This window comes from Andrena cerasifolii, chromosome 4, assembly GCF_050908995.1.
Source record: "Andrena cerasifolii isolate SP2316 chromosome 4, iyAndCera1_principal, whole genome shotgun sequence".
NCBI classification, from domain to species: domain Eukaryota; kingdom Metazoa; phylum Arthropoda; class Insecta; order Hymenoptera; family Andrenidae; genus Andrena; species Andrena cerasifolii.
The window spans coordinates 2792590-2819702 of NC_135121.1; the positions used below are offsets into that span (position 1 = coordinate 2792590).

Below are 27113 nucleotides of genomic sequence, written 5' to 3' on the forward strand. Positions count from 1 at the left end.
TAAATGTAATAAGTAACGTATTCTTATATCTATGTATTCCCTGCCTTTAAAAACAAATCAAAAACGGTACCGTAACGAAATGACCGCTATACCTTATCCACCATTCTATCCCCCTTCCCATACTATTCCTTGATGTTTGATTGAATAATAAATAAGTACCTGGATTGTCTGCATTTATAAAGTAAAACTCTTCAATTATGGAATGTCAAATTTTAAGCATTCGAGGAACTGGTTCACCCCTAAAAATTCGGTTGAACACAAATAAAATGTTATGTATTTCTCATATCTTTGAATTAGATAATGTACTTCAAGCAGAAAATAATCGACGTCGGATATTTGAATAATGTTCCTGATCAGTGTACATCGCGTTCATGAGATTCTGTGTAAATTCGTTGCCGTGCTAAATACAATTTATTTAGATAAATTATGTTTATACTTGGCAAACTTACGAAGATAAACACATAGTGGAACTGCTGTAATAATCTGTTTACGACTAATCTTCTACATACGAAGAAAAGAACGTATCGAATACAGTCGCAGACATGCAGATCCAAATACAAACAGAGATAGAAGACAAACCTTTCTGGAATCCAATTTGCACAATATGTTTCTCCGATCTTTACACTGTCAGCCAAATCGACTTCATTATCCGATTAACCATTGCAACAAAAATCTTGATTATTAAGGAAACTTTACATTTTACTTCTTATATTCATGCTCGATAGGATAGACCAAGAGACAACGAAACGCGAACTCGGGAGAAAACGTACTGAAAGGGCGCAAGTGCGGAATTGGGAGAGGCGACGGCGCACGCTCCTCCAGCTCTATAGATCGAAGCAGGTACGAAATGAATGTAAAGTCTCGTTTAGGTTGCTGCAATAGACATTTCAAAACACACTTAAAAAACAAAGAAGCTATCTATTTTAACAGAACACTGTGCAAACGTAAAGCATAGTTCGTTTTATATCGTCGAAATACAAATTTTGAAATTAAATACTGCTATACAGTATGTTCCAAAATTATCAGACGAGACGAAACATATATACTTTTCTTGGCAAAAGAATTCGAAAATTCTTTTAAATTCTGCAATATTTGTTTGTACTTTACAACTTTATTTTTCTATTTTGTACTATATATCTAATCCAGTTATATGAACTATTTCGTGTTTGAATAATAACAATAATCCACAATGGCGTTGAGACGATCGAGTAAAATACTTTCGGCGGCGAACGTGTTAACAATGTATAATAATAATGTTTTAGTACGGAAGTTCTAGTGTTGAATAAAAAAGTAAAAGTGTGCTTCTGTAAATTCTGTCGTATTATCTGTTTCACGAACGACAGATTGCCAAGTATTCTCCTCGAACTCGATCACCTTTATACCTCGATGTCAGGGATTTTTAATGGCATTGAAACATGTATATTGATGATATTGATGATTTTGTAGTTTGTATGAAATTACATGAGTTGAAGTCATCATTTTTCTAATGTCACAATTGTTCTGAAAATCAATTTTGCAACATAATAATAATAAAAATATTTTTATTTTCAACTTTGATCTTACGAGGGGAGGACGCAAAAGAAGCTGGCCAAAATTATTTTTTTCTCTTTAATGCAGTCAAATGAATTTAGAAATGAATCGATTTATTTGCATGATTTATTTTATTACAACATTCTGGTATTGAGATTTTCATATTTAGAGTTACATATGTATCAAGATATACAAGGGTTTCATGTGAGCAAACGGTGTGATCATTTAATATCGTTAACAATTATATGTAACAAAAATAAACATTTACTAAAGTCACTCGTCTGCCTCATCTTGCTCTAATATTAAAAGCTGCAACGTTTCACTTGAAAATGACTTGCTTTTTTGTATTTTATGTCGGAAGCTAGTTATTAATGGGTCGCAAGATAATAATAATTCCATCAATAAATAAATTCTATCACATCTGTTTCTTTATACGTTTATTGACATTACGTGTCTTACAAGGGAACATATCAAAGTGACAATCGGTGACTTTGTTGCGACTTCGGTAGAAGGTAGTTTTTAAAAAAATTGGAGACACGTATTTTTTTATCGGCTGACGTTTATATTCGAGGGGTGAAAGCAGCCCTCAAAGTACCTAACTACCTAAGTACTGGAGCTAGAAGTATGGTGTAAATGGCAAAATTGTGTATTGTATCACAAGGAATGCAGCTGTGCAAACAGATTCCAAAACATCCCGTTTTTAAATGTATTATTTAAACAATTCTATTATTTAAAAAAATTCCGATTTTTTAAATGTATTATTTTTGGGAATTTGTTTGCACAGCTGCATTCTAATAAATTCCTTATTATAAAATACACAGTTTTGCCATGTTCACCGTTCTCCTAGCTCTAGTAGTTTCCAAGATATTCAATCCAACATGTTTCCCTTAACTTTGAGGGACGCTTCCACCACCTCAACCTGAATATCAACCAATAAGAAAAAATACGTGTCAAATATTTTTGTAAGAACTACTTTCTACCAATGTCGCATCAAAATCGGCGAATCGATATGTTTTCTTATTAGTGTAAGGTTCTGAAAAAACAAACTGGTATAAAAGTACAGGCAGCATATTTAGATATGCAATGTGATTGCTCAGTGTGTTGCGATAAAGAAAATGCTTAGAAATCAGTATAGGCACAAGATGGCAGCGAATTCTTTTTGTACTATAAAGTGAAATCTTTACTGATTTCAATAACGGCAAAACAAGTATCGCGACTCACTCCGAAGTATAACAAAATCATTCATGAAATGTTCGAACTGTAATGTACCTCACTGAATTATTGGTCAATTTTAAACATCAATAATCACAAAAAGATAATTAATAAGAAAGTCAAGATTATTTGAAAGTGTAGTAGGGTAGACCGGGGGCGATAGTAACAGGGGGGCGATTGTAACACGTTAAATATCTCAAAACATATGATAGATATTAACACAAATTTTGGATATATGATGAAGAATAACATTTCGAATACACATATCCATATCCTAGCAGTATAGATACACAATAGACATGCATAGTGAAGAAAATAACTTTTCGATACCCTAAAGTAACTTTTCCTTACTGATTTAAAATTGTAATATAAATACTCCCTTTGCAAGTACGTGTTTTCTCTATTTTTTAATATTTAATCTGGCCATTTTTAAAGTAATACTGATCGTTACTTATCACTTTTAAGTGTCTCGTTAATAAAAATTTATAATTTAAGTTCAAAAACCTGGTCGGGGGCGATTGTAACATCGGCAATCGAGGTCAGTTGTACCGGGACAGAACTGAATAGTGACAAAGAAGATTAATAATATTGTCTTGTTTGCATGGAATCCTGTAGCACAGCACAAGCAAACCAAATAAAAAATGGGTGATCAAATGAAGAATGCACCAGCCAAAACCTATTCTATTTCTGCCACAATGGCAACACCGCATGATTGGTTATAAATTTTACTTTTTTCATTTATAATTATAATTAAAATCAATAAATATTTTAATTTTGTAAAGTTAAATTTGTGCTACTATCGACTCCACGCAGTGTTACAACCGACCCGGGGTCAGGGACGGTTGTAACATTTTCTCCGCTTCTCATTTTTTATTAATAACCGGAATATTACTTGATATACAGCTAAACTGTTGTGGCTCAAATAATCTGAGATAAGTAAGTAAAGTTTTCGTAAAAAACTGTTGTTGTAACTGTAATAGTTTTTGCGTAAGCGTATTCCAAAGTCAAAGTGTTACTACCGCCCCCGGTCTACCCTACACGCGTACATGAAAAGCTTCTGTAAGGAAAAGATAGACACAATTTCTTTACAACTAATTACTATTTCGCTAATGGTGTGTCACAGAATGATCAAGAGAGAAACGTGTACTATAAAAACTCTTCACTTCTGACAAAATTTAACGCTTCATGCCTGAATAAATGGGAACATAATATTGGTTCATTGTTCTGCATATATTCTCAGGAACCAAAAATTGTAGAGCTTCAACAAAGATTTTCAAATCGACTTTTGGGTAGCTTTTAGGGCCAAATACTCCACTGTGCGCAGGTACGAATTAGGCAAGTTTACCCTAAGTATTCAATCATAAAGTCGATTTCTATGTTTAAGGGGGTAGACACGGGTAATGCAGCGCGCTGTATACCGATACAATCTGGTCTGAAACATGGGTTTGGGAGAATACGTTTTAGGTCTTTATATGAGCAGATTTTGGACAGGGTGAGCTCTCACTCGAAAGAGGAAGGTTCAGTGCAGCGCGTTCTGGTCATGGTTCGACGAGATTGTGTTGATATCTAATAATATGAGTGTTCAAAGTAGAGCAAAAGTCGACAAAATAAACCCACCAGAATCCAAGTATTTTTAGGTTACTAAAAGAGTTTTGTGATTCAAGCGATGACCAGGGCGTGCTGCACTGAACCTTTCTCTTTCGAATGAGACCTCACCCAGCCCAAAATCTGCTTATATAAGGACAAACAACGTAATTTCGTGACTGCATTCCCAAATACGAGTTCCGCCATATTGGCGATAATACAGAGCAAGTCACGTGAGAAATTTAGTTCAGTTAGTGGATACGAGATGACGTCTACTAGGGAGGACTGCCACAGTGGAATCATAGCAAAACTGCAGTGTTAGCTGGATACATGCAGTGGTGGATCCGTATTTTACCTAACGTAGAAAAGTGAATTCTCTACGTGTAGAATAAGACGTAGTAAAGACGTAGTAGCTTAACTTTACTACGTTCATGTTTTTACTGTATAAAATCATATTGTTTGAAAAAAAACTTTGCAGACTGTGGAATGCCATAACCTGCATGGACATATCGTATTCATTAAATTCAGAATTGAAACAACATACTTATTGTTGGATGATGAATTTTTCCAACCATCTAAAAGTAGAACTGAATCTTTGGATTCCATACTGATCATTAATTTTTTGTAATCTTGAAATTTTGCGTTAAGTTAATTATTCGACAATGTCTTTCGAGTTGGAATTTTATAAGCTGGATTCAAATTATGAACAAATAACCTGGTCAGATTCAATAATACTAAATTGAAATCCAAAGAAATAATCTGCTAAAGCTTCATCAATTTCTTCATATCCATGTTGATATATGTAAAAATTCAAATATCTTTTGCACGCCAAAGATATGAAGTTTACTAAAAATTTTCAAATTATCTATACTTTTTATAATTACATTCTAATCTTTCCTTTTTAAAGTATTTTAAAATATTGTGCAGTAAAATTCAATGCAATAGCTAGAGGTTAATAGTTTGTATTTGAATTTTTGAGAGCAGCCGTTTGTGAGGGATGCAAATCCGATTGGTTCTGATACAATCTGCTCCCTATGGTTGAAATTTAGTCTAGCAACTTTCACTCCTCCTAACCTAACCAATCCAACTTGCATCCCTCCCAAAAGAACCGACCATCTGAGCGTAGATGCAAGTGCGAAATAAAAGTAACGGTGCGCTTCTTGATACCGCAGATGTACCTACTTAAGTAGCATTTCTGACGGAAAAGAATTGTCCAGCTTTTGGGCCTGCGAACCCTGTCGCAGACCTTTGGCAGGTAGGTATCAGTTTGAACCATGGACATAGGAATATAGGGACGGAGGAATAGTTGCGACTTTAGGCGAGGGGAGTGATACGTATTAAAATATTTATTTGCATAAAAATATATCTGCTTAATATTATATAATACATTTTTTTCTTTGTATAAATAGCCATTGTGATAATTGGCGCCATATTTGTATATCATTACTTTTGTAAAAATATTAATTTTCGACAATGTTTTAAATGGGATTAAAATGTCCGCGTTATGAGTAATGGAATGTATGATTAATCTTTTCTTATATTGTAATTATTATTACCCTCTATTTTCTTGTGATACTCTTCTTCGTCCTCGACTTTTTTATGTACTTGGCGTAATTTTTACTTTTTTGAAGTTTTTTACTGGGGTATAATATACTCCTTTTTTAAAACAATTTTTACCGTGGAAATATATTTTGTGGATATTACGTATCATATACATTACATATTATTACTCCACGCAAATTTTACGGTAAATTAAAAATGCATTTATAACATAACATATTATCACTGTCTCGAAACGTCTGCGCCACTTCTCGCTCTTTGATTTGCTCTCCGGAGACGTTACTTTGTGCCATCTCTTTCGACCGTGAAGCTATCGACAGCTATCGCTTCAGTTTCGCTATGAATCCACGTTGGCAGTCCTCCCGAGTAGGCGCCATCTCATATCTACTACCTCAACTAAATTTGTCACGTGACTTGCTATGTATTATCGCCAATATGGCGGAACTCTGATTTGGGAATGTAGTCACGATTTTTCGTTTTTCGTTCTTATATGAGCAGATTTTGGCCTGGGAGAGGTCTCATTCGAAAGAAGAAGATTCAATGCGGAGCGCTCTGCTCACCGTTTGAGTCACAAAACTCTTTTAGTGACCTAAAAATGCTTGGATTCTGCGGGTATATTTTATCGACTTTTGCTTTACTTTGGACAGTGATATTATTACATATCAACACAATCTCGTTGAACCATGAGCAGAGCGCTCCGCATTGAACCTTCCTCTTTCGAAGGAGACCTCGCCCAGCCCCAAATCTGCTCATATAAGGACGAAAAACGAAAAATCCCGAACCCATGTTTCGGGCCAGATTGTGTCGGTATACAGCGCGCTGCATTACCCGTGTCTACCCCCTTAAGTGTTTAACTCTAAAGTTTTGACATCTTTTAACTATGATTGGAACGATTGAATACTTGTTGGAAAAGTTTTGCACATTGGCGCTTTCTTGTTCTGCAGATTAAGTAAAAAATGTCAAAATGGCGGTTCATCCACAAATGTCATTAGTTAACAGGTCATTAGCCCCTATTATCTACGGTGTTACAAATTAAATAGCGTTAGCAGTTTATTAGATACTTCGGTATTCCAAATTACCAAAAGTATTCCAAATATGCTGCACTTCCTCTTATGTACTGATTTCCCGAAACGATTTTTCTTATTCGCGATTATAAATAACGAGTTTGCGTGTATTGAACAGCGTATTTTTACCGTTACGTACTATTTTCACAAAAAAATACGTGCGATATGAATGAGTGTCGAAATGAATCTACAAGGTAGTGCTTACATCTTGTATTAAAAATATTGCCAGTGTAACTTAACTGACTTAACAGGACAACCAAACTGCGAAGCATACGTGATGTCCGAATACTTTTGCGACGTCAAAATTAGACATTATTTATTTTACCATTGATTAACAAGAAAAGTGTATAAATTAAATAAAAAAAACCTTACGTTTTTAGCAACTAAAAAAAGTGTACTAAATCATAAAAGAACAACGAATCTCTTATTTCCAGAATTACTACAGATACACAGCAATATATGTCCAAGTAGGGGAGACTGTTGTACTATGGAACACTTTTTAAATTTTACTTTTTTTTTATTTTTTGGTTAGAATATTTTTTAAATAAAAAGTGATGATGATGATTATTGAATATTCCTTTACAACGTTCTATAATTATTTTTGCGTTTTACAGTGATATTGAAAGTTAAAAATTATAATATCAGTGCCATGTAAAATGTTCCATGGTACAACATGGTCATGTACCATGGAACACAACCTCTTGTACTTTCGAACACTGTCAAATTTTGGTTTATAATAAAAAGTTGCGCTTCCTGAGTTCCGGAATTTGACAGTAGTCTTGACAAAGTGGTTAATTTAACACTATACTTTGCATGCTTCCCTAATTTATATTTTAGTCGCTGGAGGAGCCATAACTGCCTGAACAGCGTTCTTCAAAACATCTGAATCAATTGGAGCCCTCTTAATATTGGAAATTTGTTATTAAATAAATGAGCCTTTTATATTTTATATTTTAGTTTTATTTAACCACTAGGAACGAATGTCTTCCTCACACGGTATACCGAACAGAAGTGAGCTCTTCTCGAACAACGAACTGTTTTATCACCGTTGCCGGATATTGAAAGTAAAAGAATCACTTTTGCCTTTTAATAATTATAGTAATCCAACACTTAACAACCTCCTTACTTCGTGGCATGATTATTCGAAGAAAAAAACAAATACAAAAATGGCATCGTGCACCTTGGACCATGTTCCATGGCACAGAATGTTGTGTATTCCAAGGTACAGGAGGGTGCACATTTATACCACTTTGTCTGCAAAATTTAGATGTTCACTAAAACTATTGAAGTAAGCATGTTTATTTACTCACCAGGAGATGTAGAATACAATGTATGTAATACTGGTCACAGTTATAATTTAATGTCCTTATTAAATAATAGAATTACAGAAACGAAAAAATTACTTCTGTCGCTTAAAAATTTCTTTATTTCACTACATACACGTGTTGGACCACAGGCAAATAGAATTTCCATTAGAGTTACCTGGCAGCATTCTCTACAACGTATAATCAGTTTCAACTGTTTATATAGCACCACTATCCAGTAATAGACAATGTTTCAAGGTACATTATGCCCGAGGTACAACAGTCTCCCCTACCACTCTATCCGTATATTAATGCGGTTCACTGTATACGAATTGAGAAGCACGCATTTCCAGTAAAACATTTTGTGAGATCAATATTCTAGAGATGATTGTACAAATTATCTCTAGAATATACTGCTCGACACTATTTTTTTCCGAATTATATATACATTAATTGAAACATGAATGCCCAAGAAAAGGCACATATAATCTTCTTAAAAAATCATGTAAGAAGTAAATAAGACAGAGAAAACAATTTGAATACACGAAATTTACATACAACTTTTAAAAAAACTTATAACAAGGGCTAATTGCGACGAATTTTTGTGACTACAAGTTTGTCACTTTGAATAGTCAATTATTTACTAATTCTTAAATGCCATCTTCTTCTAACCAATAATTGATAATTTAAAACAATGCCATCTACATATGTATCAGATGATACACTATTTACTTGACATGAATTGCGTTTAATTTTGCGGGTCACCGATCGACAAAAAAGAGTGTCCAGCAGTATAATGGTTAAACTGTAACAATATATTCTGAAAATGAAAATAAGAAAAAATACACATCAATTCAGGTCTGAAAATGCTTTAGCAATTATCCATTTTATGAAAAGATGAACGAAGAAAGAAGAAGAGGTAGAATGACGATTATTTAGTTATATTTGTTCAGGGGCATCTAAATGCCAGCGTATCACATATTGCATAAGAGCGCATGGTTTTATTAAAAAAAATTATGCTTTTTTAAAATTTCCTTGACACGTCCATCTGTAAAGTAATCGCTTTCACGAAAAGACTCCCTCCTTGCGAATAACGGCTTTGTCAAATGTTTTTAAATTTTACAGACAACCAAATTGCTCACTTTATTTATAGTATACGTGTGAAATCATCATATGCAGTAATTGGGAGAAATGTATATGAGCAAAGCTGTCGACATATCCGAAGATAGGAGACGGGAAGAGAAGGGAGAAAAAGTGAGGAGTTTTATGGAAGAAAGACAAATGCAAAAGAAGAAGGAGGAGAAACAGGTGACTCGTGAAAAAGTGAAAGGTTGTCTGTTCGAATGTCTACCTCTCCATTCCAACGCATGGTCTTTATTAAAATCGAAAGGTATCCGTCTCTTGTGGTCTTCGAGGATGTTGTGTATCTGAAAATTGTTGCCGGAAGGGATCAGTAGAAGGTAGGGGGTCTTACGATTCGCTGATACAAATAGGTGATTTTGGTTTAGTAGTTTGCGGTTCTGGCAGTCGAGCCAAGTTAATGCGGTGTGACGATCAGTGAACAAGTATTCCTCGAAGATAGTTTCTAATTGTTCATACCTTCGCATAGTTAAGAATACAAATAAAAAACTTTGAGGACTCGAAGGCTCTATCCACAGTCATTAAAGTAGTGTGCAATTATTGCAAGGAAGATTTTTTCTAAATTTTTCATAAATAAAATAGAGAAGAATAAATGAAATTTGCAAGTAGTTTACAGTGAATGTGTAAGTGACAAAACACTGAATGGAAACTAATTGTCAACTGAACAGTTATTTTCTTCAATCGCTTTTGGACTCTCTTTAAAACTCGTATTTAAACTAAAATTTACCTGAATTACTGTATTACATAATGTATTTTTATTTTATGTTTCAACGATTTAAACTAGCCTAATCGTATTTCAGATGTATGGTTCTTGTGTTTCATTAAGAGAGACCAGAAATGGAAGCAAGTGTCGCGTAAATAGTAATGTACGAAGTGACACGATTTCATTATCAGTAAGAAAATTTGTTTGTTGCTTAACGAAAGTACTGACGATATAAAATGGAAAGTGACCTTAGTTGCATTGAGCACAAATCTTCAATTGCAAGACGAAGGGCAATCACTTTGGAACAGTGTTCTCAATTAATTGGTACGAACGATGCTGCTCGTTATAATAGAGGTGCACTCAAACAACTTTTTTCTAATCAAGTAAGTGTTTTCTTCTTTTTTAATAACAAAGTTGTTTAATGATGAATAGTATTCATAAACTCGTACAATTTTTCATCTTCCTTCTCCTATCCCTTTGTATCCTGTTCTCCTTCTTATTCGTTTTCTTCTTATTATTATTATAATTAGTATTATCGGTATCATCATCATTATTCAATAACTTTCATAAAACTTTTCACCTCACGAATAAGTGTTTCTGCCACTATTATCCAATATTTATCGAACAAATGTAGCTGATCGTTATACACATTATGTTTGAAATTAAAAATAACTGTAAATGCCATAAAACTTTTCAATTGTATTGGTGAATATGAATTAGCTCAAAGTAAATCATAATTGACGTAATCGTTACAGCAGCATGTCAGAGTAATGCAACCATTAATATTGAATAAAATTACCTATTCAGTGATGACGTAAAAAATTAATTTCAAAACAATGGCATTCATATTACATATTACTAATACAGATGACAGTGGCATCGTTGAACCTTTACTATTCTCGCGTAATGCTTCTATCACTAGTAACCTTAACTTATTAATGTTAACTTATTGTTAAATTTTAGTTATCAATCAAATTCCGTTTACAAGGATTTGATGCTTAGAAGTGTCAAGTAGCTTTGCTGAAGTTAACGAAACAAAATCAATCAAAGTATGCGTTGTAATCTTTGCATTATAGTTCCATATTGCACGGTAGTATTAATCGCAAATCATTGATATAATTAACGGACAATTTTAATGACAATACTTAATAGAATTTTTTTTATAATACTCACTCCCGAAATAAATTTAAATACAAAATCGGGCTAACTACTAACCTAATCTGAAGGAAACATTGTATGGCAATGGTCTTACAACATTAATCACCTGCTTCTGCTTCCTTGTTTAGAGTTTTTAAATATAAAATATGATCGTGTGATTATTGAAAGTACAGAGTGTAAGTCATAATAAGTTCTTGCCAAGTTTACAGTATCCCATTTTATCTATTGATTACACTGTCCAACAAAATTAAACTTTTTTCTGTTCTGTAACATTCAATAGCCGTTTCTTATATATTTTTGTGCGCTGAACACGAATCCGCAAACCGTTTATCGCCATGACCCTCAGTTTTCGAGAAATTCAATTTTGAAAAAAAATGCAAATTTTCAACTTTGAACATTTTTTGTGTTTCAACAATAATAGTTATTCGGTTGCATGGTCTGTCAAATTATTCTATGAACCCTCGCGAACACAAAGATATAAGCTATTATTGAATTATAAGCATTTAAATATGTTTAAACAACGATCAAAGGGAAAAAGACACCCGAAATGCACCAATTTTTGCAGATATCTTTCAATTTATTTCCAAAACTAATGGTCCAGGAGAAAATCTGACTATTCCACGCGATGCAGCAGACATTTTTCCTCCGGAACGCGTTAACAGAAGTGGTAAGTCACGTTTTGTCACTGTAATTTGACAGACCATGCAACCGAATAACTGTTATTGTTTGAACACAAAAGATGTTCAAATTTCAAAATTTGCTGTTTTTTTTTCAAAATCTATAAGAGACGGCTATTGAATCTTACAGACCAAAATGGCTGTTGGACAGTGTTATTATACTTCTATGACATTATTAATTACAACTGTCCTTTTAACATTATTTAAAAAACATTATATGTGTTATGTAAAACACTAGAATCTACTCTATGAATTTTGTGGAGTAAATAAACTTTGTCCGAAAACTGGGCCAGAACTTATGACTCACCCTTTGTAAATAACATCAAGGTGAGATCGATATCGAATGATGTATGTATGACTTATAGACAAGGATACGTAGCAGGGATAACAGACACAAAATCGAAACAAATGGCAAGGAAATCTATTAAGAATCATAGATTTCGATCAAGGTGATCAATTGCCTCAAGTCAAAAAGCTTTCACGCCTCAAGCGTTCTCGATACCCGGTATTCGGTCGCGTCCCCGTTCATGTCCTCGTCTCTGTCTAGGGTTGCCAACTTTTTTCGGGAAAATATAGTACTTTACGGTCAAATGTGATAAAAAATATAGTACACTGTGAAAAATATAGCACTTTTTGGGAAAAGTTGGTACAAAATAAAACTAACAACGACATATTAGTTTTTAAATGTAGGTATATTTTTTCGTGCATTTTGCATTAATAATTAATTCATTGCCTTTAACAAATATGTCAGAGGTTTGATTGCACTGAAAGTCCAAATTAACATATAAATATGAGGAGGAAAAAATCCCCTCTGTTAAAGTTTAAATTCGCAAATCATAATTTTGGTGTTGCCATAGAATTAAAAATAAGTAAAAATTGTAAAAAATTTAACTTCTCTCTAACGCCAAATCCATTTAATAATCATAATGTTTGGAAGTACAAATTATCTATATTTATTTTTGTACGTCAAATGCTTGAATCTATCTGCAAATTGGAACTAAATAATTCTGATAATAAAACAATTTCGAAATTTTTTAAATAAATCCTTACCTAGATGGTTTACTGTCACGTGTAAACCGGCACACCCATTCCTATAATATCTTATACTCATACTGCCTAAAGCGGTCCCTACACGATGTGACTTGTCTCAAGACATGTTTCGAGACGAGGTCTCGCGTGGGACGAAGAGACCTACTGTAGGGACTCGCGTGAAGCAAAGAAACCTACCAACAGTACTGACAAGTGACAATCAGTAAGCGCACGACGCCTGCAGTGAAATGTCTTTGGAAAAGAGTGACCCAAGAAATAGCCCCTTTTTGGGTCCCACGATTTTGGAACTGAATTTTGTACCAAATGATAGCTTATGATGAGGCATCAATCACGACAAATTTTCAAGTTGAGGTGACAATTAGTTTCTGAGATATGGGAGATGAAAGAAGTGAAAATTCTTTACCGCGTCAGCTCATGCGCTTCGATGTATAAACTTTTATGTCATTCCGATAATTTAAACAATTATTTCCAGGCGTTTTGCTGACTGCTAATAACGAATTTGAACTTAGATTTTCAAAATTCACGGGAAAAAATCAAGAAATATAAATGTCTGTGTAGTAGGTGCGTTTTTAATATATCGTCCACAATGTTGAATTGGCCATTTGATTTTTTTTCGTGAATTTTGAAAATCTAAGTTCAAATTCGTTATTAGCAGTCAGCAAAACCCCTGGAAATAATTGTTTAAATTATCGGAATGACATAAAAGTCTATACATCGAAGCGCATGAGCTGACGCGGTAATGAATTTTCACTTCTTTCACCTCTCATATCTCAGAAACTAATTGTCACCTCAACTTGAAAATTTGTCGTGATTGATGCCTCATCATAAGCTATCATTTGGCACAAAATTCATTTCTAAAATCGTGGGACCAAAAAGGGGCTAAAAGAGGCCTCATTTTGAGGTCACTCTTTGTCCCTAAAAAAGAGGATTGCGATTGGTGTAGAAGTAGCTACGTGCGTCGAAGAGGAAGAGATTCCTCGTCGAAAGCGAAAATGGTGTAAAAATTGGCTGCATGAAAGAGATAAATATTCTCATGTGTCTTTATTAAATGAATTGCGGCAAAATGAACCAAGAGATTTTTTAAATTACTTACGAATGGACGAGGAGAAATTTTATTTCGTGATAAAATGTTTAGCAGGGTAAGCATGGGTAAACGGCCCCTATGCCGATTCTTGGAGTTGTTATTTTCTAAAGAATGCTCCTTGCCTGAAACACCATTATGTAAAGTTTTAGATCGCTACCCCCCCCCCCTTCCGTTTAAGTAATACGAGGGTTAACGCCCTTAACGTTATTATTTTTTTCTCGGTTACTAGTTAAGATATTTTAATTTAAAAAAAAACGAAAACATAGCTACGTACCAACTGTACTTCATATATTTTTCGATAAATTGTAAATCAATTATTAAGGATAGAACAAAGATAATTAATTTGTTGGGGGTGATTTTTGGAAACAACCCTTTGAGTGACCACCTCCAAAAAAATCAAGAATAATGCTTTGTTATCGACCTATTATATAAAAATAGCCTGAAGATGGTCGAGATGGTGGAACAAAGTAAAATAATTTAAAGAATATCATTATATTATAAATATGTGGCGAGAAAGAGTATTTGTCGCGAGTCTGAGTACGTGTCATTTAAATTGCGAATGAAAGAAACGATTGCGGTTCGTTTGGGAGATCGAAGTGTGAAAGTGAAGGTAGCTGCGGAACAACGCGCATGCGCTAAATACGCATGTACTTGGCGCGAGACACTACTCTGTCTCTTGATATAAAAAAAAACATGTAAAAAGGTGTAAATCCAGACAAGGAGCATTTTTTATATTATATTACTTTTTCTCGAACTCTCTTTATGAAGGCGAAAAAAATTATAATTTTTATTTTCGAGGGCTATTTTTTTAACATTTAAGGGGAGCGGGGCATATACCGAGTTATGCCGAAAAAAGATCGATATTTTTTTTGGATATAAATAACTCTAAACCCTGCCTCAAGGAGTTCAAAGTTTCGAACGAGACTACGCTCTTGCAAACCGCTGCTTTTTTAATATGCAACCCTGTATGTAAGCAAATATGTGATGGAACTGGAGTTGGGACTATCGGTTATCGATATCATATTGATAACTTCTTGATACTTAATGATATATCGTTAATATCGTTAAGATATCGTTATGTGGTGGAAGAACGAAGGTGGCACAAGTTTTCCATTTCTCCAGTCTTTGGACTATGGTGGTAAAATATTTATGCATTCCAGGAACCTTTGTTCTCAGTAAACGATTATTTTCTAAAGGCGGACAAAAAAAATAAATAAAAAGAAGTTTATACAATTTATACCTAGTATATCGTAACTTTAAGCTACTTGAGGTAGGGTTCAGAATAATCCAATTGTGCCGAAATTTTGCGTACTTCCTTAGCACACGAAAAGGAATAAAATTAGCTGGCGCCCCAACATTTTATCGCATCTTCAATTCTAAGGGACACCCTACCCTACACTCACAGAAATACTATAAACCCAGTGAATTATCCTGCTTCCTCTTCTTCTTCTTCACCCATTCCTCCTCCCAAATTTTCATAATAATTTTAATATAAAACATAGATATGTTGAACTTTCACTTTTTCAATAGTTTAAAAAATAATAGCGTGTATACGAACAAACCGGACATACTGTATAATTTTATTAAACGTGTATATGTATGTACCTAAATATATTTCATCTTACTTGTACGTACTGTTGCAATCTCTTCGCCAGTGCTTCGCACACTTCCATGACTATTATGCTTATTGACTGTTTCGAGACTTTAAATAAGTATTGAAGGCTAATGAACGAATCTGCAGTGGTCAGAAATCGCAATGTAATTGCCAACTCTTCTTCCTCGGAAATGCATTCCCGGAATTGCGTGTTTTACTTGAAATGTCATTTCCAATTAAATTTAATATCACATCAAAATCACTCGGACACATCCGCGTAAAATTTTTGTAAAGTCCACCGATAGTTTGAAAACGTAAGTCCGAAAATAACGCTGAGCACATACATTCCTTTATTCGAAAATAATTGTCTTTGCCACCACCGACGTTGCCGTCTCTACTTTGTTTATAAATGTAACACATGCAGATAGATGCGAACGGTGAAACTATTCTGAGAGTCCCATAGATATTTCGAACCGTAGGTACGCTTGGGTACGTCGGTGGGACACTGGACGCGGCCTTACTGTAATTAATTGTAAAATAAGTAGTGAGCATGAACAACGTTCTTGCAAATATCTCGCAAATTATTAGGTTTCGAACAAATAAAACTGAATACTTTCGGTAAATATTCACAAAAATGGAGCCACCTTCGATTGCGATAATTTTTTAATATATTGTCAATGTCATCACACCTTGAAAACACATTAAAAATTCATCGAAATCGGGAGGTGGCTTCCTTTTTGTGAATATTTACCACACTTCCCTATAGAAAATTCAGTATTCTTTTAAATTTTGATAAAAAAAGATACGCATTTCATTTAAAAAACTCAAGATCAGCTTGATATCACGTTGTTTGGGAATTTATTAATTCCCAAAGCCACCACACTCACTGCTACAGCAGCACCTTCCGGAGAGCGGAAGTCGCGGCGATCAGCAATCGATGAGCCAATTGGCGCGCCGCATCGATCGGCTTCTAGATCGTTCGAGAAGACGCTACGACGGAAACGGCCTCCATCTTGATTTTACTCTCGTACGCACTGTGTAGTATAAAGGACGTGTCGCGCTTCGATGCCATGTTTTCTCACATTGTGAACTCTTATTTCGCATCGTGCTTGTGTTCATGTAACAGAATCAAAACGTTCTTGTTCTCACGCTCAAGCAGTCAACTGCTCAGCTCAGTTTCGATTGCTCATCGCCACGAGTGACGCACACGTGGTGGTGCACGTGCATTGACTCACTTGTTCGTGTACTTTCTCAAATACTCAGTGCTCATTGTGTATATATTTTAATAAATCGACTAATCTCACCTACGTGCTGTGTCGTGTGTACCTTCTCACCGTCGACCTAACCTCATCTGCATCCAGCGCGCTCAACCGCGAGATATTCGAACATTTGGTCCTTCGAGCCGGATCGACGGTGAAGGTGCAGTGCGGTATAGTGCAAATTTCAAACTCAACTCATTCTCGTATAATCGCGCGATGAGTGATAGTGGTCTCTGAATGGTGTCTCGAGGCCGACGTCGCCTGTGTCAACCGCGGCCACAGAAGTGCTAGACGATCTAGTGGATCCTGATGCCGCATCCACCACGGTGGAAGGCAGATTGACCACGGCAACATCTCCTGCAGAGCTGCCCTCGTCACTCAAGCTCAAGTTCACCACGCAGGTGGACCGATTGGAAGCCCTGCAAGAACTCAAAGACCGACTGCCAAAGTGTGCCCCAAATACCATCCTCGAGGAGGTAAAAGTTTACACGGCTCAAATAAATGAATTCCATCAAGCGTTTCAAGGACCACGCCGTCTTCGAGGCGACGTGGCCAGCTGCACTCATCAATCATGAGTATTTCACCACAAAAATGTTCCTGAAGGAGTCACAGCGTGTGCTCAGTCTCAAGTTGTGGCTCAGCCGAATAATGGAAGAGCTGGAGATATATCAGCGACCTCCACCAACTGACTCACTTTCGCAGCCTCCTCAACTCCGAGAGATCACAGTGCCTCTCTTCAAAGGGGATTATATGCAGTGGCCTGCGTTTAGAGAAAAGTTATCTGCACTTATCATCAACAATGGACAGCTTACAGCAGACAGGAACGGCTGCGTTACCTCATCAAAGGCCTGAAGGAGGAACCCGCTCACTTTCTCAAAGGGCATCCGCTCGCCGATGTATCATTTAAGTCTGTGTGGGACCTGCTAGCAGCCAGTTATGATAATAAACGACTTATCATCAAGTCTCAGCTGGACAAGCTGTTCAGCATCGCTCCTATCACTTTCACGAGGGCTGCAGTGCTCAAGAAATTACTCATCACCGGGACCGAAATCAACCTGGCACTCACCTCATTGGGCATGGCGGATGATATATGGAATTGTATCCTGGTCCATCACGTAGCACGCAGTTTGAGCAAGAGCACGCGTGAGTTTCAACGGCTTGAGGCCTTCATCAGCGCACAGGCTCGGGCACTGGAGAGTGCAGAGCAAAAGCCTTCTCCCACCTCATCAACAGCATCCGCCTCCAGCACGGGTCCATGCAGAGCATCGAAAGCACAAATGCAATCATCTACTCACCCCAAGGCTCACCAATCACCAGCGTCGACAGGGTATCCGTGCGAAGTTGCCTGTGTCTCAACGTCGAGATTTCGTCCCGGCTCAAGCGCTGTGTCGCAATTGCTGTGGAAGTCACGCCACAGCAAACTGCAAGTCGGCGCTTCGGTGCAAGTATTGTAGGGCGGTACACCATACAATGCTGCATCTTGCACCGACTCAAACTCAGCCTAAGGACGCATAGATCCCAATCACCACGAAATCAACTCACACTTATGTGGAAGCGTGGCTCATCTCATCTCACCAGCCTCAACGAGGGGATATCGACTCACAAATTCAAAGCGCAGGTCTCATCAATCTCAACATCAGAGTCCAGGTGGGTCGTTTCAATACTTTACAAGCCCTTGATGGCAACATTCTCACGTGCGCTCACGCTCGTTCCTCGAAGAGGTGCAGTCAACGCTCCATGCAGCTTCACACACTCAACCTTAGCAATCTCCGAGCATACCTACGTCAAGAAGGATCTCATCTTTGAGTTCAACGCTCAGTGCTCGCCATCATCCACCACAATCATTGGCATTGGGGCCCAGAAATCTATTCAACCTCGAGCGGCGTCGAGATTGCCACAGATCAAGAACCTCATTGGCACAGCAACTCATGGAAACTTATCAAGCCCAGCTCATCACGGGCGCCCCATTATTGCCAATCGTTCAACCCTCAAGCTTCAGAGAAAGAGGGCGAACACCTTTTCGAGAGACACACCCGTGAATCAACATGGCGATTCATTGTGCTCAACTTTCTCAAATCATCTTCAGACGTAATGTACAAGTCATTCATCAGCACTCGTGCTTGCAGACAGGTATTCTCATCAAATTCAAGAAGACTAATGAGTATCGTGTCAGCCATCATGAATTCAAGAAGGAGTCCGAAGACCTCATTCTCATGGTAAGAGCGCCATCAATTTCATCTAATGACAATAGCTGCTCAAGTCCAGCCATCAATCATGCATGCTGGATGCATCGACGACATATCTGGCAATGCTAACAAGGAGACCGCACAGGTTATGCAATCGGTTCTGGAATGAGACTGGGTGGACATTGTAGTGCACACCTAGTGTTACAAAACCGTAAAGGGTTTTTGTACAATGGGCCTTCGTTTTCGAGAAATTTGAGTTCAAAGTTTTGCGCGACAGTAGTATTTCAGTTGTGCAAACATTCATAGGAAGCAACGGTCGTAGCTGCGATATTAAGATGTTTGGCTACGGTGCTGGAGGTCTTCGGTTCGATTCCTGGTGCGTGCTTGTTTTTTTTTCTTTTTCTTACTCTCGCGCATCACGCTGGAAGTTCTCAAGGTCAAGAGTTCACTGAACTCAGGCACTAGACACAAAGTCCAAGCACATCAAATCAAGTTACTTGCACATTACGAGGCTCAACCACATCGCAGCTTGAACATCATAAGCTATGGTGGACCGGAACATCATGGCTGTCTTAACCCAGTGCACAGGGCTCTCTCAATGTACACAAAATGGCTCGTGATGCTGCAGCAGCACTCGTTACCACTGCATCTCTGTCCAGAAGTCGGGACAGCAGAATCTCCCATTCAGTCCTTGATCACTACCAACGAGGGACTCGTCAACTGACCATGCATCGTTGGCTGTTCTCGAACCTCAATGTCACTCTCGCCAGTATTGCACTTGGAAGGAACAGTGTTCTCTCACTCGTGGCGATATGTGCTCTCGCGACTTACAATCGTGGGACTCCATAGCACGCTTTGTACTTTCTCAAATGCTCAGTGCTCATTGTGTATATATTTTAATAAATCGACTAATCTCACCTACGTGCTGTGTCGTGTGTACCTTCTCACCGTCGACCTAACCTCATCTGCATCCAGCGCGCTCAACCGCAAGATATTCGAACACACGTAAACAATTTGGTTATTTAAAATATCCCTTTCAGCATCATATGTTCCCTATTATACCGTGCAATTTATATATAAAATACTTGTCTGTAGAACATAATATCGTACTTAATATAAATACATGTATATAAAAAATTTCAGGTGCTTTTGGAGAAATTATTTTCACTATTCGACCAAGACGAAGACAAGCTATTGAAACAAAATGAATGGATTGAGCTTTTAAAAGGAAGACTGACGTAAGAATTATTCTATAACCTTTCGTGAAGCGCTGTTGAATATCAATACTACGTTTAGAATTACACGGATCTCTTTTAACTCCGTCTATCCATTCCACAGAAATGAAAAGCAGAGCAATTTTATTGGTCAAATTGAGATTGTTGCATACAACACATGCGGCGATGATCCTATAAGTTTTATGAAGTTTCAAGAAATATTTTCTACTAAAGAGGTAAGTTGCAATACATAGAGTGAGGCAGAGTAATTATCTCCAAAGATACAGTAGAACGGGGCGCAGTATTCGAAGCAATTATTTTTTAAGTGAACGCATCAGAAACATTAGTCATTCAACAAAACCCATTTCTTTATTAAGGGAAGGGATCGGTCTACAGCCCCTAGCAATATGCGATCTTTAGGAATTAATTAAATGAAAACTACTACAGATAATTTAATTGGACTTTTTGCATACTTTTTGTATTAAGAATGGCGTAAACTATAGAAATATACTTTTTTCTGTAAATATTAATCATTGCAAATTGCACTGAGGATTCGTTGTAGTGGAGGCGTTAAAAAATTGATCCCAAACGCTGGAACTTGTAGCACCTACACCATTGGTCTGAAAGATGAAACGATACCAGATTATTAAAGGGCACGAACTTCCCTATTGGACATAGCTTTAAAAATTACAAAAAATACATTTCTTGATATGACAACGACACTTGAAATTTGAAATCACTTTTTCCCTATATTTATCATCTTTTCAACGCCTTTAAACAATACACGTTTTCAATTTTTTTTAAATGTTAGAGGTTTCTTCACTGCACAGCAGAGTTGGGCATTAGTCGAATAAATTTTTATTCGATTGAACTCGAATACAAATTTCGAATAAAGTGAAGTTATTCGAGAATAACGAATAAATTTTTAGTCCTTATTCGTTATTCGAAGGACCGCAGTGGCGACTAAGCGATACGAATAAGCGGGGGTCAGAACCCGAGCTGCCCCGGCTCGGGCCCCGAGGCCCTCGGCCTCCGGCCGGGCGGGGGGGGGGGGGTAATCACGAGCCAAGGGGAACACTTTTCAAGTGTACCTACTCGAGCCGAAGCAGCTTGTTCGTGACGCTTAGTCGCCACGGCGGTCCTTCGAATAACGAATGATGAGGAACGAATAACGACTAAAAATTTATTCATTATTCTCGAATAACTTCACTGTATTCGAAATTTTTATTCGAAGGTTAGTGGAAGAACTATTTAGTCGAATAATGCCCAACTCTGCTGCACAGTAGAGCTGTTACTGTTTGACCCGTCGGGTACCGGGCTACCTGAAACAACTTCAAGCAATTGCGTGTTATATTGTCTGCGGTATTATTTGATGTTAGTAAAAAATGATCGAACAATACCACATTCAATGGCTTGAAGATTTTCCGGGTAGGCGGATTCTCGACGGGTCAAAAAGTAATAGCTCTACTAGACAGAAGTATATTCTTCCAAATAAAAAAAAGTTTCAATCGGATCGGATAATAACTTCTCGAGATATCTGTCCCACCGATTTGAAGAACACTGGTTCAAGAAAAACGCGTTTAAAGTTTTACGTGAGCACCGAGTGACCGACTTTTAGCCACAAATTCGCCGCTACTCAAATGCGATAACTTCTTGAATTTTTCGAATTTCAAAAAATCTTTTGAAACACTTATTCTTAAAAGGTTGAATATTCAAAACATGAAATAAAAAAATCGATTTTTAGAAAGATTTTTACACCCACTTTAGACTATGTAGTGTAAGATACGCTTTTTCTGACAGAATCTTCGGTACATAACATTTTCGTCACAATTTGGTTCACATATTTATCCATGTTTCACTAATGTTTACAAATTTTATTAGAGAGAAATAATTAAAATTGTGGCAGTGCAAACGTTTGAACGCATTTGCTAAACAAAAGGTCTCCACTATGGTATCTGTGATTCCGGCTTCTCTGCTCATGTGAAATAAGAAAACCAAAATTATTCTTAATTACGACGAGTTTGGCTGTAGCCGTTAAGAGAATTAATTAAAAATCATGTTTTTTCTCACTTTTTTAGTCCGCTAGAGATAAAAAAAACATGAAAAAACGCTATACGGATCGTAGAAGGCAATAAAACTTTCAATCACGTTGCCCGCTTCGTATGTACCTATTTATCTCCATCTACGAATAGGTACAATAGTACCTATAGTACAATAGTACAATAGTACAATAGTACAATAGTACACTCATACCTAATAAGGTATTAGTTTGCGGTAAATTATTTTCCATTGTGCTTGACTTTTAACCACCTTGCAGGACCTTTAACCATAGGTCGTCATATGTATGTTAAAACGCTTTGTTGAATGTGTAGAACGCATTATACATATGTGTAGGGCTGAGTTGGGTATTATGTTACGTATGGAGAAGCATTCCCATGCGCCGCTCTCAAGCTGTTTTTCGAGCTCGCGTTTGTCTTCGCGGGAAAACAACTAAAATCCTTTCGGTTATCGTATATAATAAATGAAAGAACATCACCCTGACCAGCTAGATCAGGGGTGCACATTATGTCTGCCCTAGGGCAGTCGCTGCGACCTACGCAAGACCGTCCGTGTAAAGGGCCCTTATGTCCCTCTTCTTCCTCTTCCTCTTCGTCTTCGTCTTCTTCATCTTCCGTTTCTTCGGCTTCGCTATCCTCTTCTCCGTTTTCCTTTTACAAAAACATTTTCAACCTATGCCGCAATTCTAATTTTTTTCTGTCGTTTCTAAGTTTAATTTCTCCAATGCCATCTTCAACTGCTGCACGTTCATCTTATCTACTTCGTCTTCGGTCAATTTTTCTTCCTCGTTCGGTTCCACATTTATAACCGTTTTATTCGCTTCCTCTTCGACTTCCTCCGTAGAATTTCCCCCATCATTTACGTCCTGTATCTTATCCTGCGTCTTCTTGCTACTCATCCTTATGTATTCCACTTTCCACTTTCAACTTTCAGTCTACCTTCTTATCAACTTTATTGGCTTTCGCCCAACTGATCAACTTTATACTTTGTCCACACATGGTCAACCTACCACCTGAACACAAGTCAAATTTTCGAACGAACCGATGGCTGCTGCGCAAATACCGTAAACAATCCGACAGATTTCAGTTTCCAATCACTTACACTTCCATTCGTCTATTTATTCCGATAACGGACGAGCCCCCAAATGTAGGAATAGAAGTGATTGGATTTATTATGTAAGTGATTAAGATACAAAAAGAACAGTAAAAGAAGACACATATTATAACGCAATTATGATAGGCACGCCATAACCCACGTGTAGGCCCCGCCATGCGACCCAATACAACTTCCTGATTTCGCTCGTCGCTCGGGCGCCGCCTCACAGTGGGGCTGGAGAGGAAAAAAGTCTTAAAATGAAATTTGTATTTTTGTATATCCATCACTGTATCCTGATAGCCAATCGACCAACGTATCTAACCTATATGACAGATATGTCATATTCATGTTAATTGCAAAGAAAAATTTATCTGAAGTTGACTTTTCGTATTCTAACGGGAAATGTGTCAATATTCGTACCAGATTTTCGATTTTTTCTGAATTCCTCTAGATATTTTTTTTTGTACCTCATGTATTTCGAATGTGTATAGTCTCAGCTTATTTGTGACATAAATACTTTTTGAAAACTCTTCACCGCAATCCAACTATACAACTTCAATGAAGTTACCTAGTATTTCAAGTTTTCATGAACTATTTTAGGTTTATAAATAAAAAAGCTCCACCTTCCTCCGGGCTCTAGATAGTACTAATGGAAAGCAGATACCATCTACTAACAGCCCTCCAAAAATTGGTTACGTTTATTTGCGACTTTGGCTGTTACTGATACATAATCACAGGAGTGCGCTGTGCATGCGATTTCGCAGAAACTCATCACATCAGCATTTCTCGCTATTTTTGCATAGTTTCTATTTTATATTACTTTTGGATAGTTTTAATGTGTATGGACAGTAATATTAACATTAAAAAAAATAAAATATAATAAAAATTATAAATAAAGTATTGTGAGCATAATCGATACAGAGAAAACATATTTCATAATTATTTATTAATACTTATATAACATTCCTTTTTTCATTATAAATTAACATTTTAACATTTTAAGATTTTAAGACTTATAACCAGGGATAGGGACCCTAACCCGTACCCGGTCCGGTACTCACAAGGGAAAGTCCCGAACCCGAAAATTCAAAAAATTCTGAAACTTTGTGGATATGTAGGGAACTTCCTCCTGATTACAACGCATTTTTGTGCTGCCCAAAATCGCACTAAGGGGGTGAAATTAACCCCTGAAGATTCGGCTATTTTTTAATTTTATTTTCTAACTCGCAATCTGTAAGAGATAGAAAAGAAATTTCAAGACAAAAGTTATTTTTTTAATTAGATCTATCAAATGGTAAAACTTTGATCAATTCTTTGAACAATTAGAAAAAAGTTATAAACAAAAATATTAATAATGTTTTCTAAAATTCGTTGTTGCACGTGAAATCTGAACTGGATATTTAAATAATTATGTTTACGGGGTTTATTAAAATTTCATTTGTTAAAAATGCTTCAATTTTATTATTGTTCCTGTCCATATTACCGTTGCCTATTAACAAATAATATAAAAAAAGTACTCCAAAATATTGGGGAACACCGAAGTTATGAGATTTTTCCCGCGAATCCTATGTTACGTGCCCCACTGTGCGACGTCGAACGTCGCGCTCCGTCGGCTCGTGCCATCGCCACACACACACTCTCTCACTCCGCTCCGCTATGTTCTGTTTATTTTGAATTTATTTATGTTGTAGGAAAATTCGCATAATTGACTTGCAATTACGATGTACACATACTTATTTTAGGCGTTATTTACAATAAATACACGTGTTACTACTCGATTTAGCAACGTGAAAGCCCGCATTTACTCGACCAAAGCAAGGAGGACGATGTTAAGCGTTCAAACGTTTCAACGTTTAAGCGTGTACGCTAAAGTGGCTCTTATTTTCGACTTATGAATTTTATTCGCGGCACTCTACAATATAGTTCCAAATAATTATAAAAAATCTGTGTAAAGTTTGAGCCCGATCAGATAACGGAAAAATGTGCCCTGGGCCCTTGAACATTTAAATAATTATTTAAAAGCTCACAAAGTCGTTTTTATATAATATCCTCCAAATCAGGCTTGGGAATTAAGTGAACTTGGTGGCCGATTTTCAGAGGCAACGCCTCCCTGCTCCCCCTCTCCTGCCCCCTTTACTTGGCGACCTTACCGTTTTCCCACTCCTCTTAAACCCTACCCTTCCCTCCTCCCCCAACGTTCCCAACTCCTCCTCTCTCCCTCTCTTCTTTCCCCCAAAACTCTGTAAAGTCCCCACACTGTTTCCCAAACTACTACCACTGTCCTTCCTATTCGTTTCCTTTATCGCTTCACTCCCCTTGTCCTTCCCACCCCCATTACTCCCCTCTCCCCCCATTTGCCCTTCTCCCCCATCCCACCCATATTCCCTTTACTCATGCTCTTCATTCTTTTTTCCCCGTTCAAAAATTCCCGCCTTCCTTACCAACACCTCTACCTCCTTTCCTCTCCGACAGGTGTCACCCCTTGCCGCTCTCCTTGCTCTTTCCCGCTCACTTCTCCCACTTCTATCGCCTAACCTCCAAACCTTCCCTTATCCCTCCTATTTCCCTATCACCCTCAATCCTAGCCCTTTCCCTCTAATCTCTATCCTTTCCGCACTTCTCCCTCAACCTCCACACTCGCACTCTATTCTCCCTTTCACCGCCTCACCACACTTTCCCTACACTTCTACCATCACTCACTTCTCACTCGCCTTTCACACACCGTGACCGGAAATGGAAGTCTTGTTGGCCGTTATTGAATTAGGGATTTTCATCACAATAACGAACTATGATCACCTTTTGTTCATTTCCTGTTACATTACATTTTCGTCTTTACGATATTAACAAAAGGAAATTTGCGTATTCTTTATCCTTCAAATAATTATTATTTTCGATTCTGCTTTAAAAAAAAAACTATATATTCGTATTTTTACGTTTGATATGATTTTCGTCGAACTATCCTTTATTAATTACTAGCTGAAATACTCGGTGTTACGCAGAAAAGGTAGTATCCAGATATTCGCAAAGTACCCCAACGATCAATCTAACATATATATCCGCGGCACTCCAGTTCCCTCGCGAGAAAGCGCGCGAGAAGCCTCGCCACCTGTTGGTGACATCGCAGTACCGCTACGCGCGAGGACGAACCACGTGATATGTAAACAACCTCACTTACGTCAACCGTAGCTCGCCACGCCGCGCTGCTATCGAAACCCAACCCGAGTATTCATTTCTCTTTAAATAACAGTCCGTAAAAGTGGGCGAGAGCAATGAAACCTATACAGTGACCTCCGCTGGGATTTTTAGAACATATGTGCTAAATTCGAATGAAATCCGCGCAGCTGTGTAAATTTGTATTACGAACAAACAAACAAAAAAAAAAGAATTTTATGTATATAGATTCACTTTAAATGACAACCAAAAGATGGCGAAAAGTTCGATTTTGTATGTGACGCCTTTATCATTTGTTATTTTGCGCGGTTTCCTTCGATGCATGCTGATTTGCTTGTGTGTAGTACAAGCGCAGCCGCCTACCACGTAGCCAACGCTACCGCGGGAGCTGAAACGGAAGACTCGCGCTCTGATTGGCCGAGGTTTTTTGATAATATCTCGTTAACGATGCTTCGGACAATATTTTTGCT

At 37.2% G+C, this 27113-nt stretch overlaps 2 protein-coding genes across 12 annotated transcripts in view; one reads left to right on the forward strand and one right to left on the reverse strand.

Annotated features, from left to right (window-relative positions):
• The window catches only part of LOC143368024 (uncharacterized), a 113401-nt gene that overhangs the window by 77021 nt on the left and 9267 nt on the right, over positions 1 to 27113 (reverse strand). For 2 of the 6 annotated variants that reach the window (XM_076810354.1, XM_076810350.1), the window contains exon 1: positions 580 to 821. The exons of 1 other annotated variant lie outside the window; for it this stretch is intronic. The gene's annotated coding sequence lies outside the window, so the exon portion shown is untranslated. Of the gene's footprint in view, positions 1 to 579; positions 826 to 27113 lie in introns of those variants that run through there. 3 more of the 6 variants (XR_013085124.1, XM_076810352.1, XM_076810358.1) reach the window with 3 other exon arrangements.
• Nox (NADPH oxidase) overlaps positions 9424 to 27113 on the forward strand; it is an 86037-nt gene continuing 68347 nt past the window's right edge. For 2 of the 6 annotated variants that reach the window (XM_076810366.1, XM_076810368.1), the window contains exons 1-4: positions 9731 to 10049; positions 10195 to 10480; positions 20249 to 20343; positions 20444 to 20555. In XM_076810366.1, coding sequence (XP_076666481.1) covers positions 10334 to 10480; positions 20249 to 20343; positions 20444 to 20555 — 354 coding nt within the window. In that variant the 5' untranslated portion in view covers positions 9731 to 10049; positions 10195 to 10333. The other 4 variants (XM_076810363.1, XM_076810364.1, XM_076810365.1 and 1 more) reach the window with 4 other exon arrangements.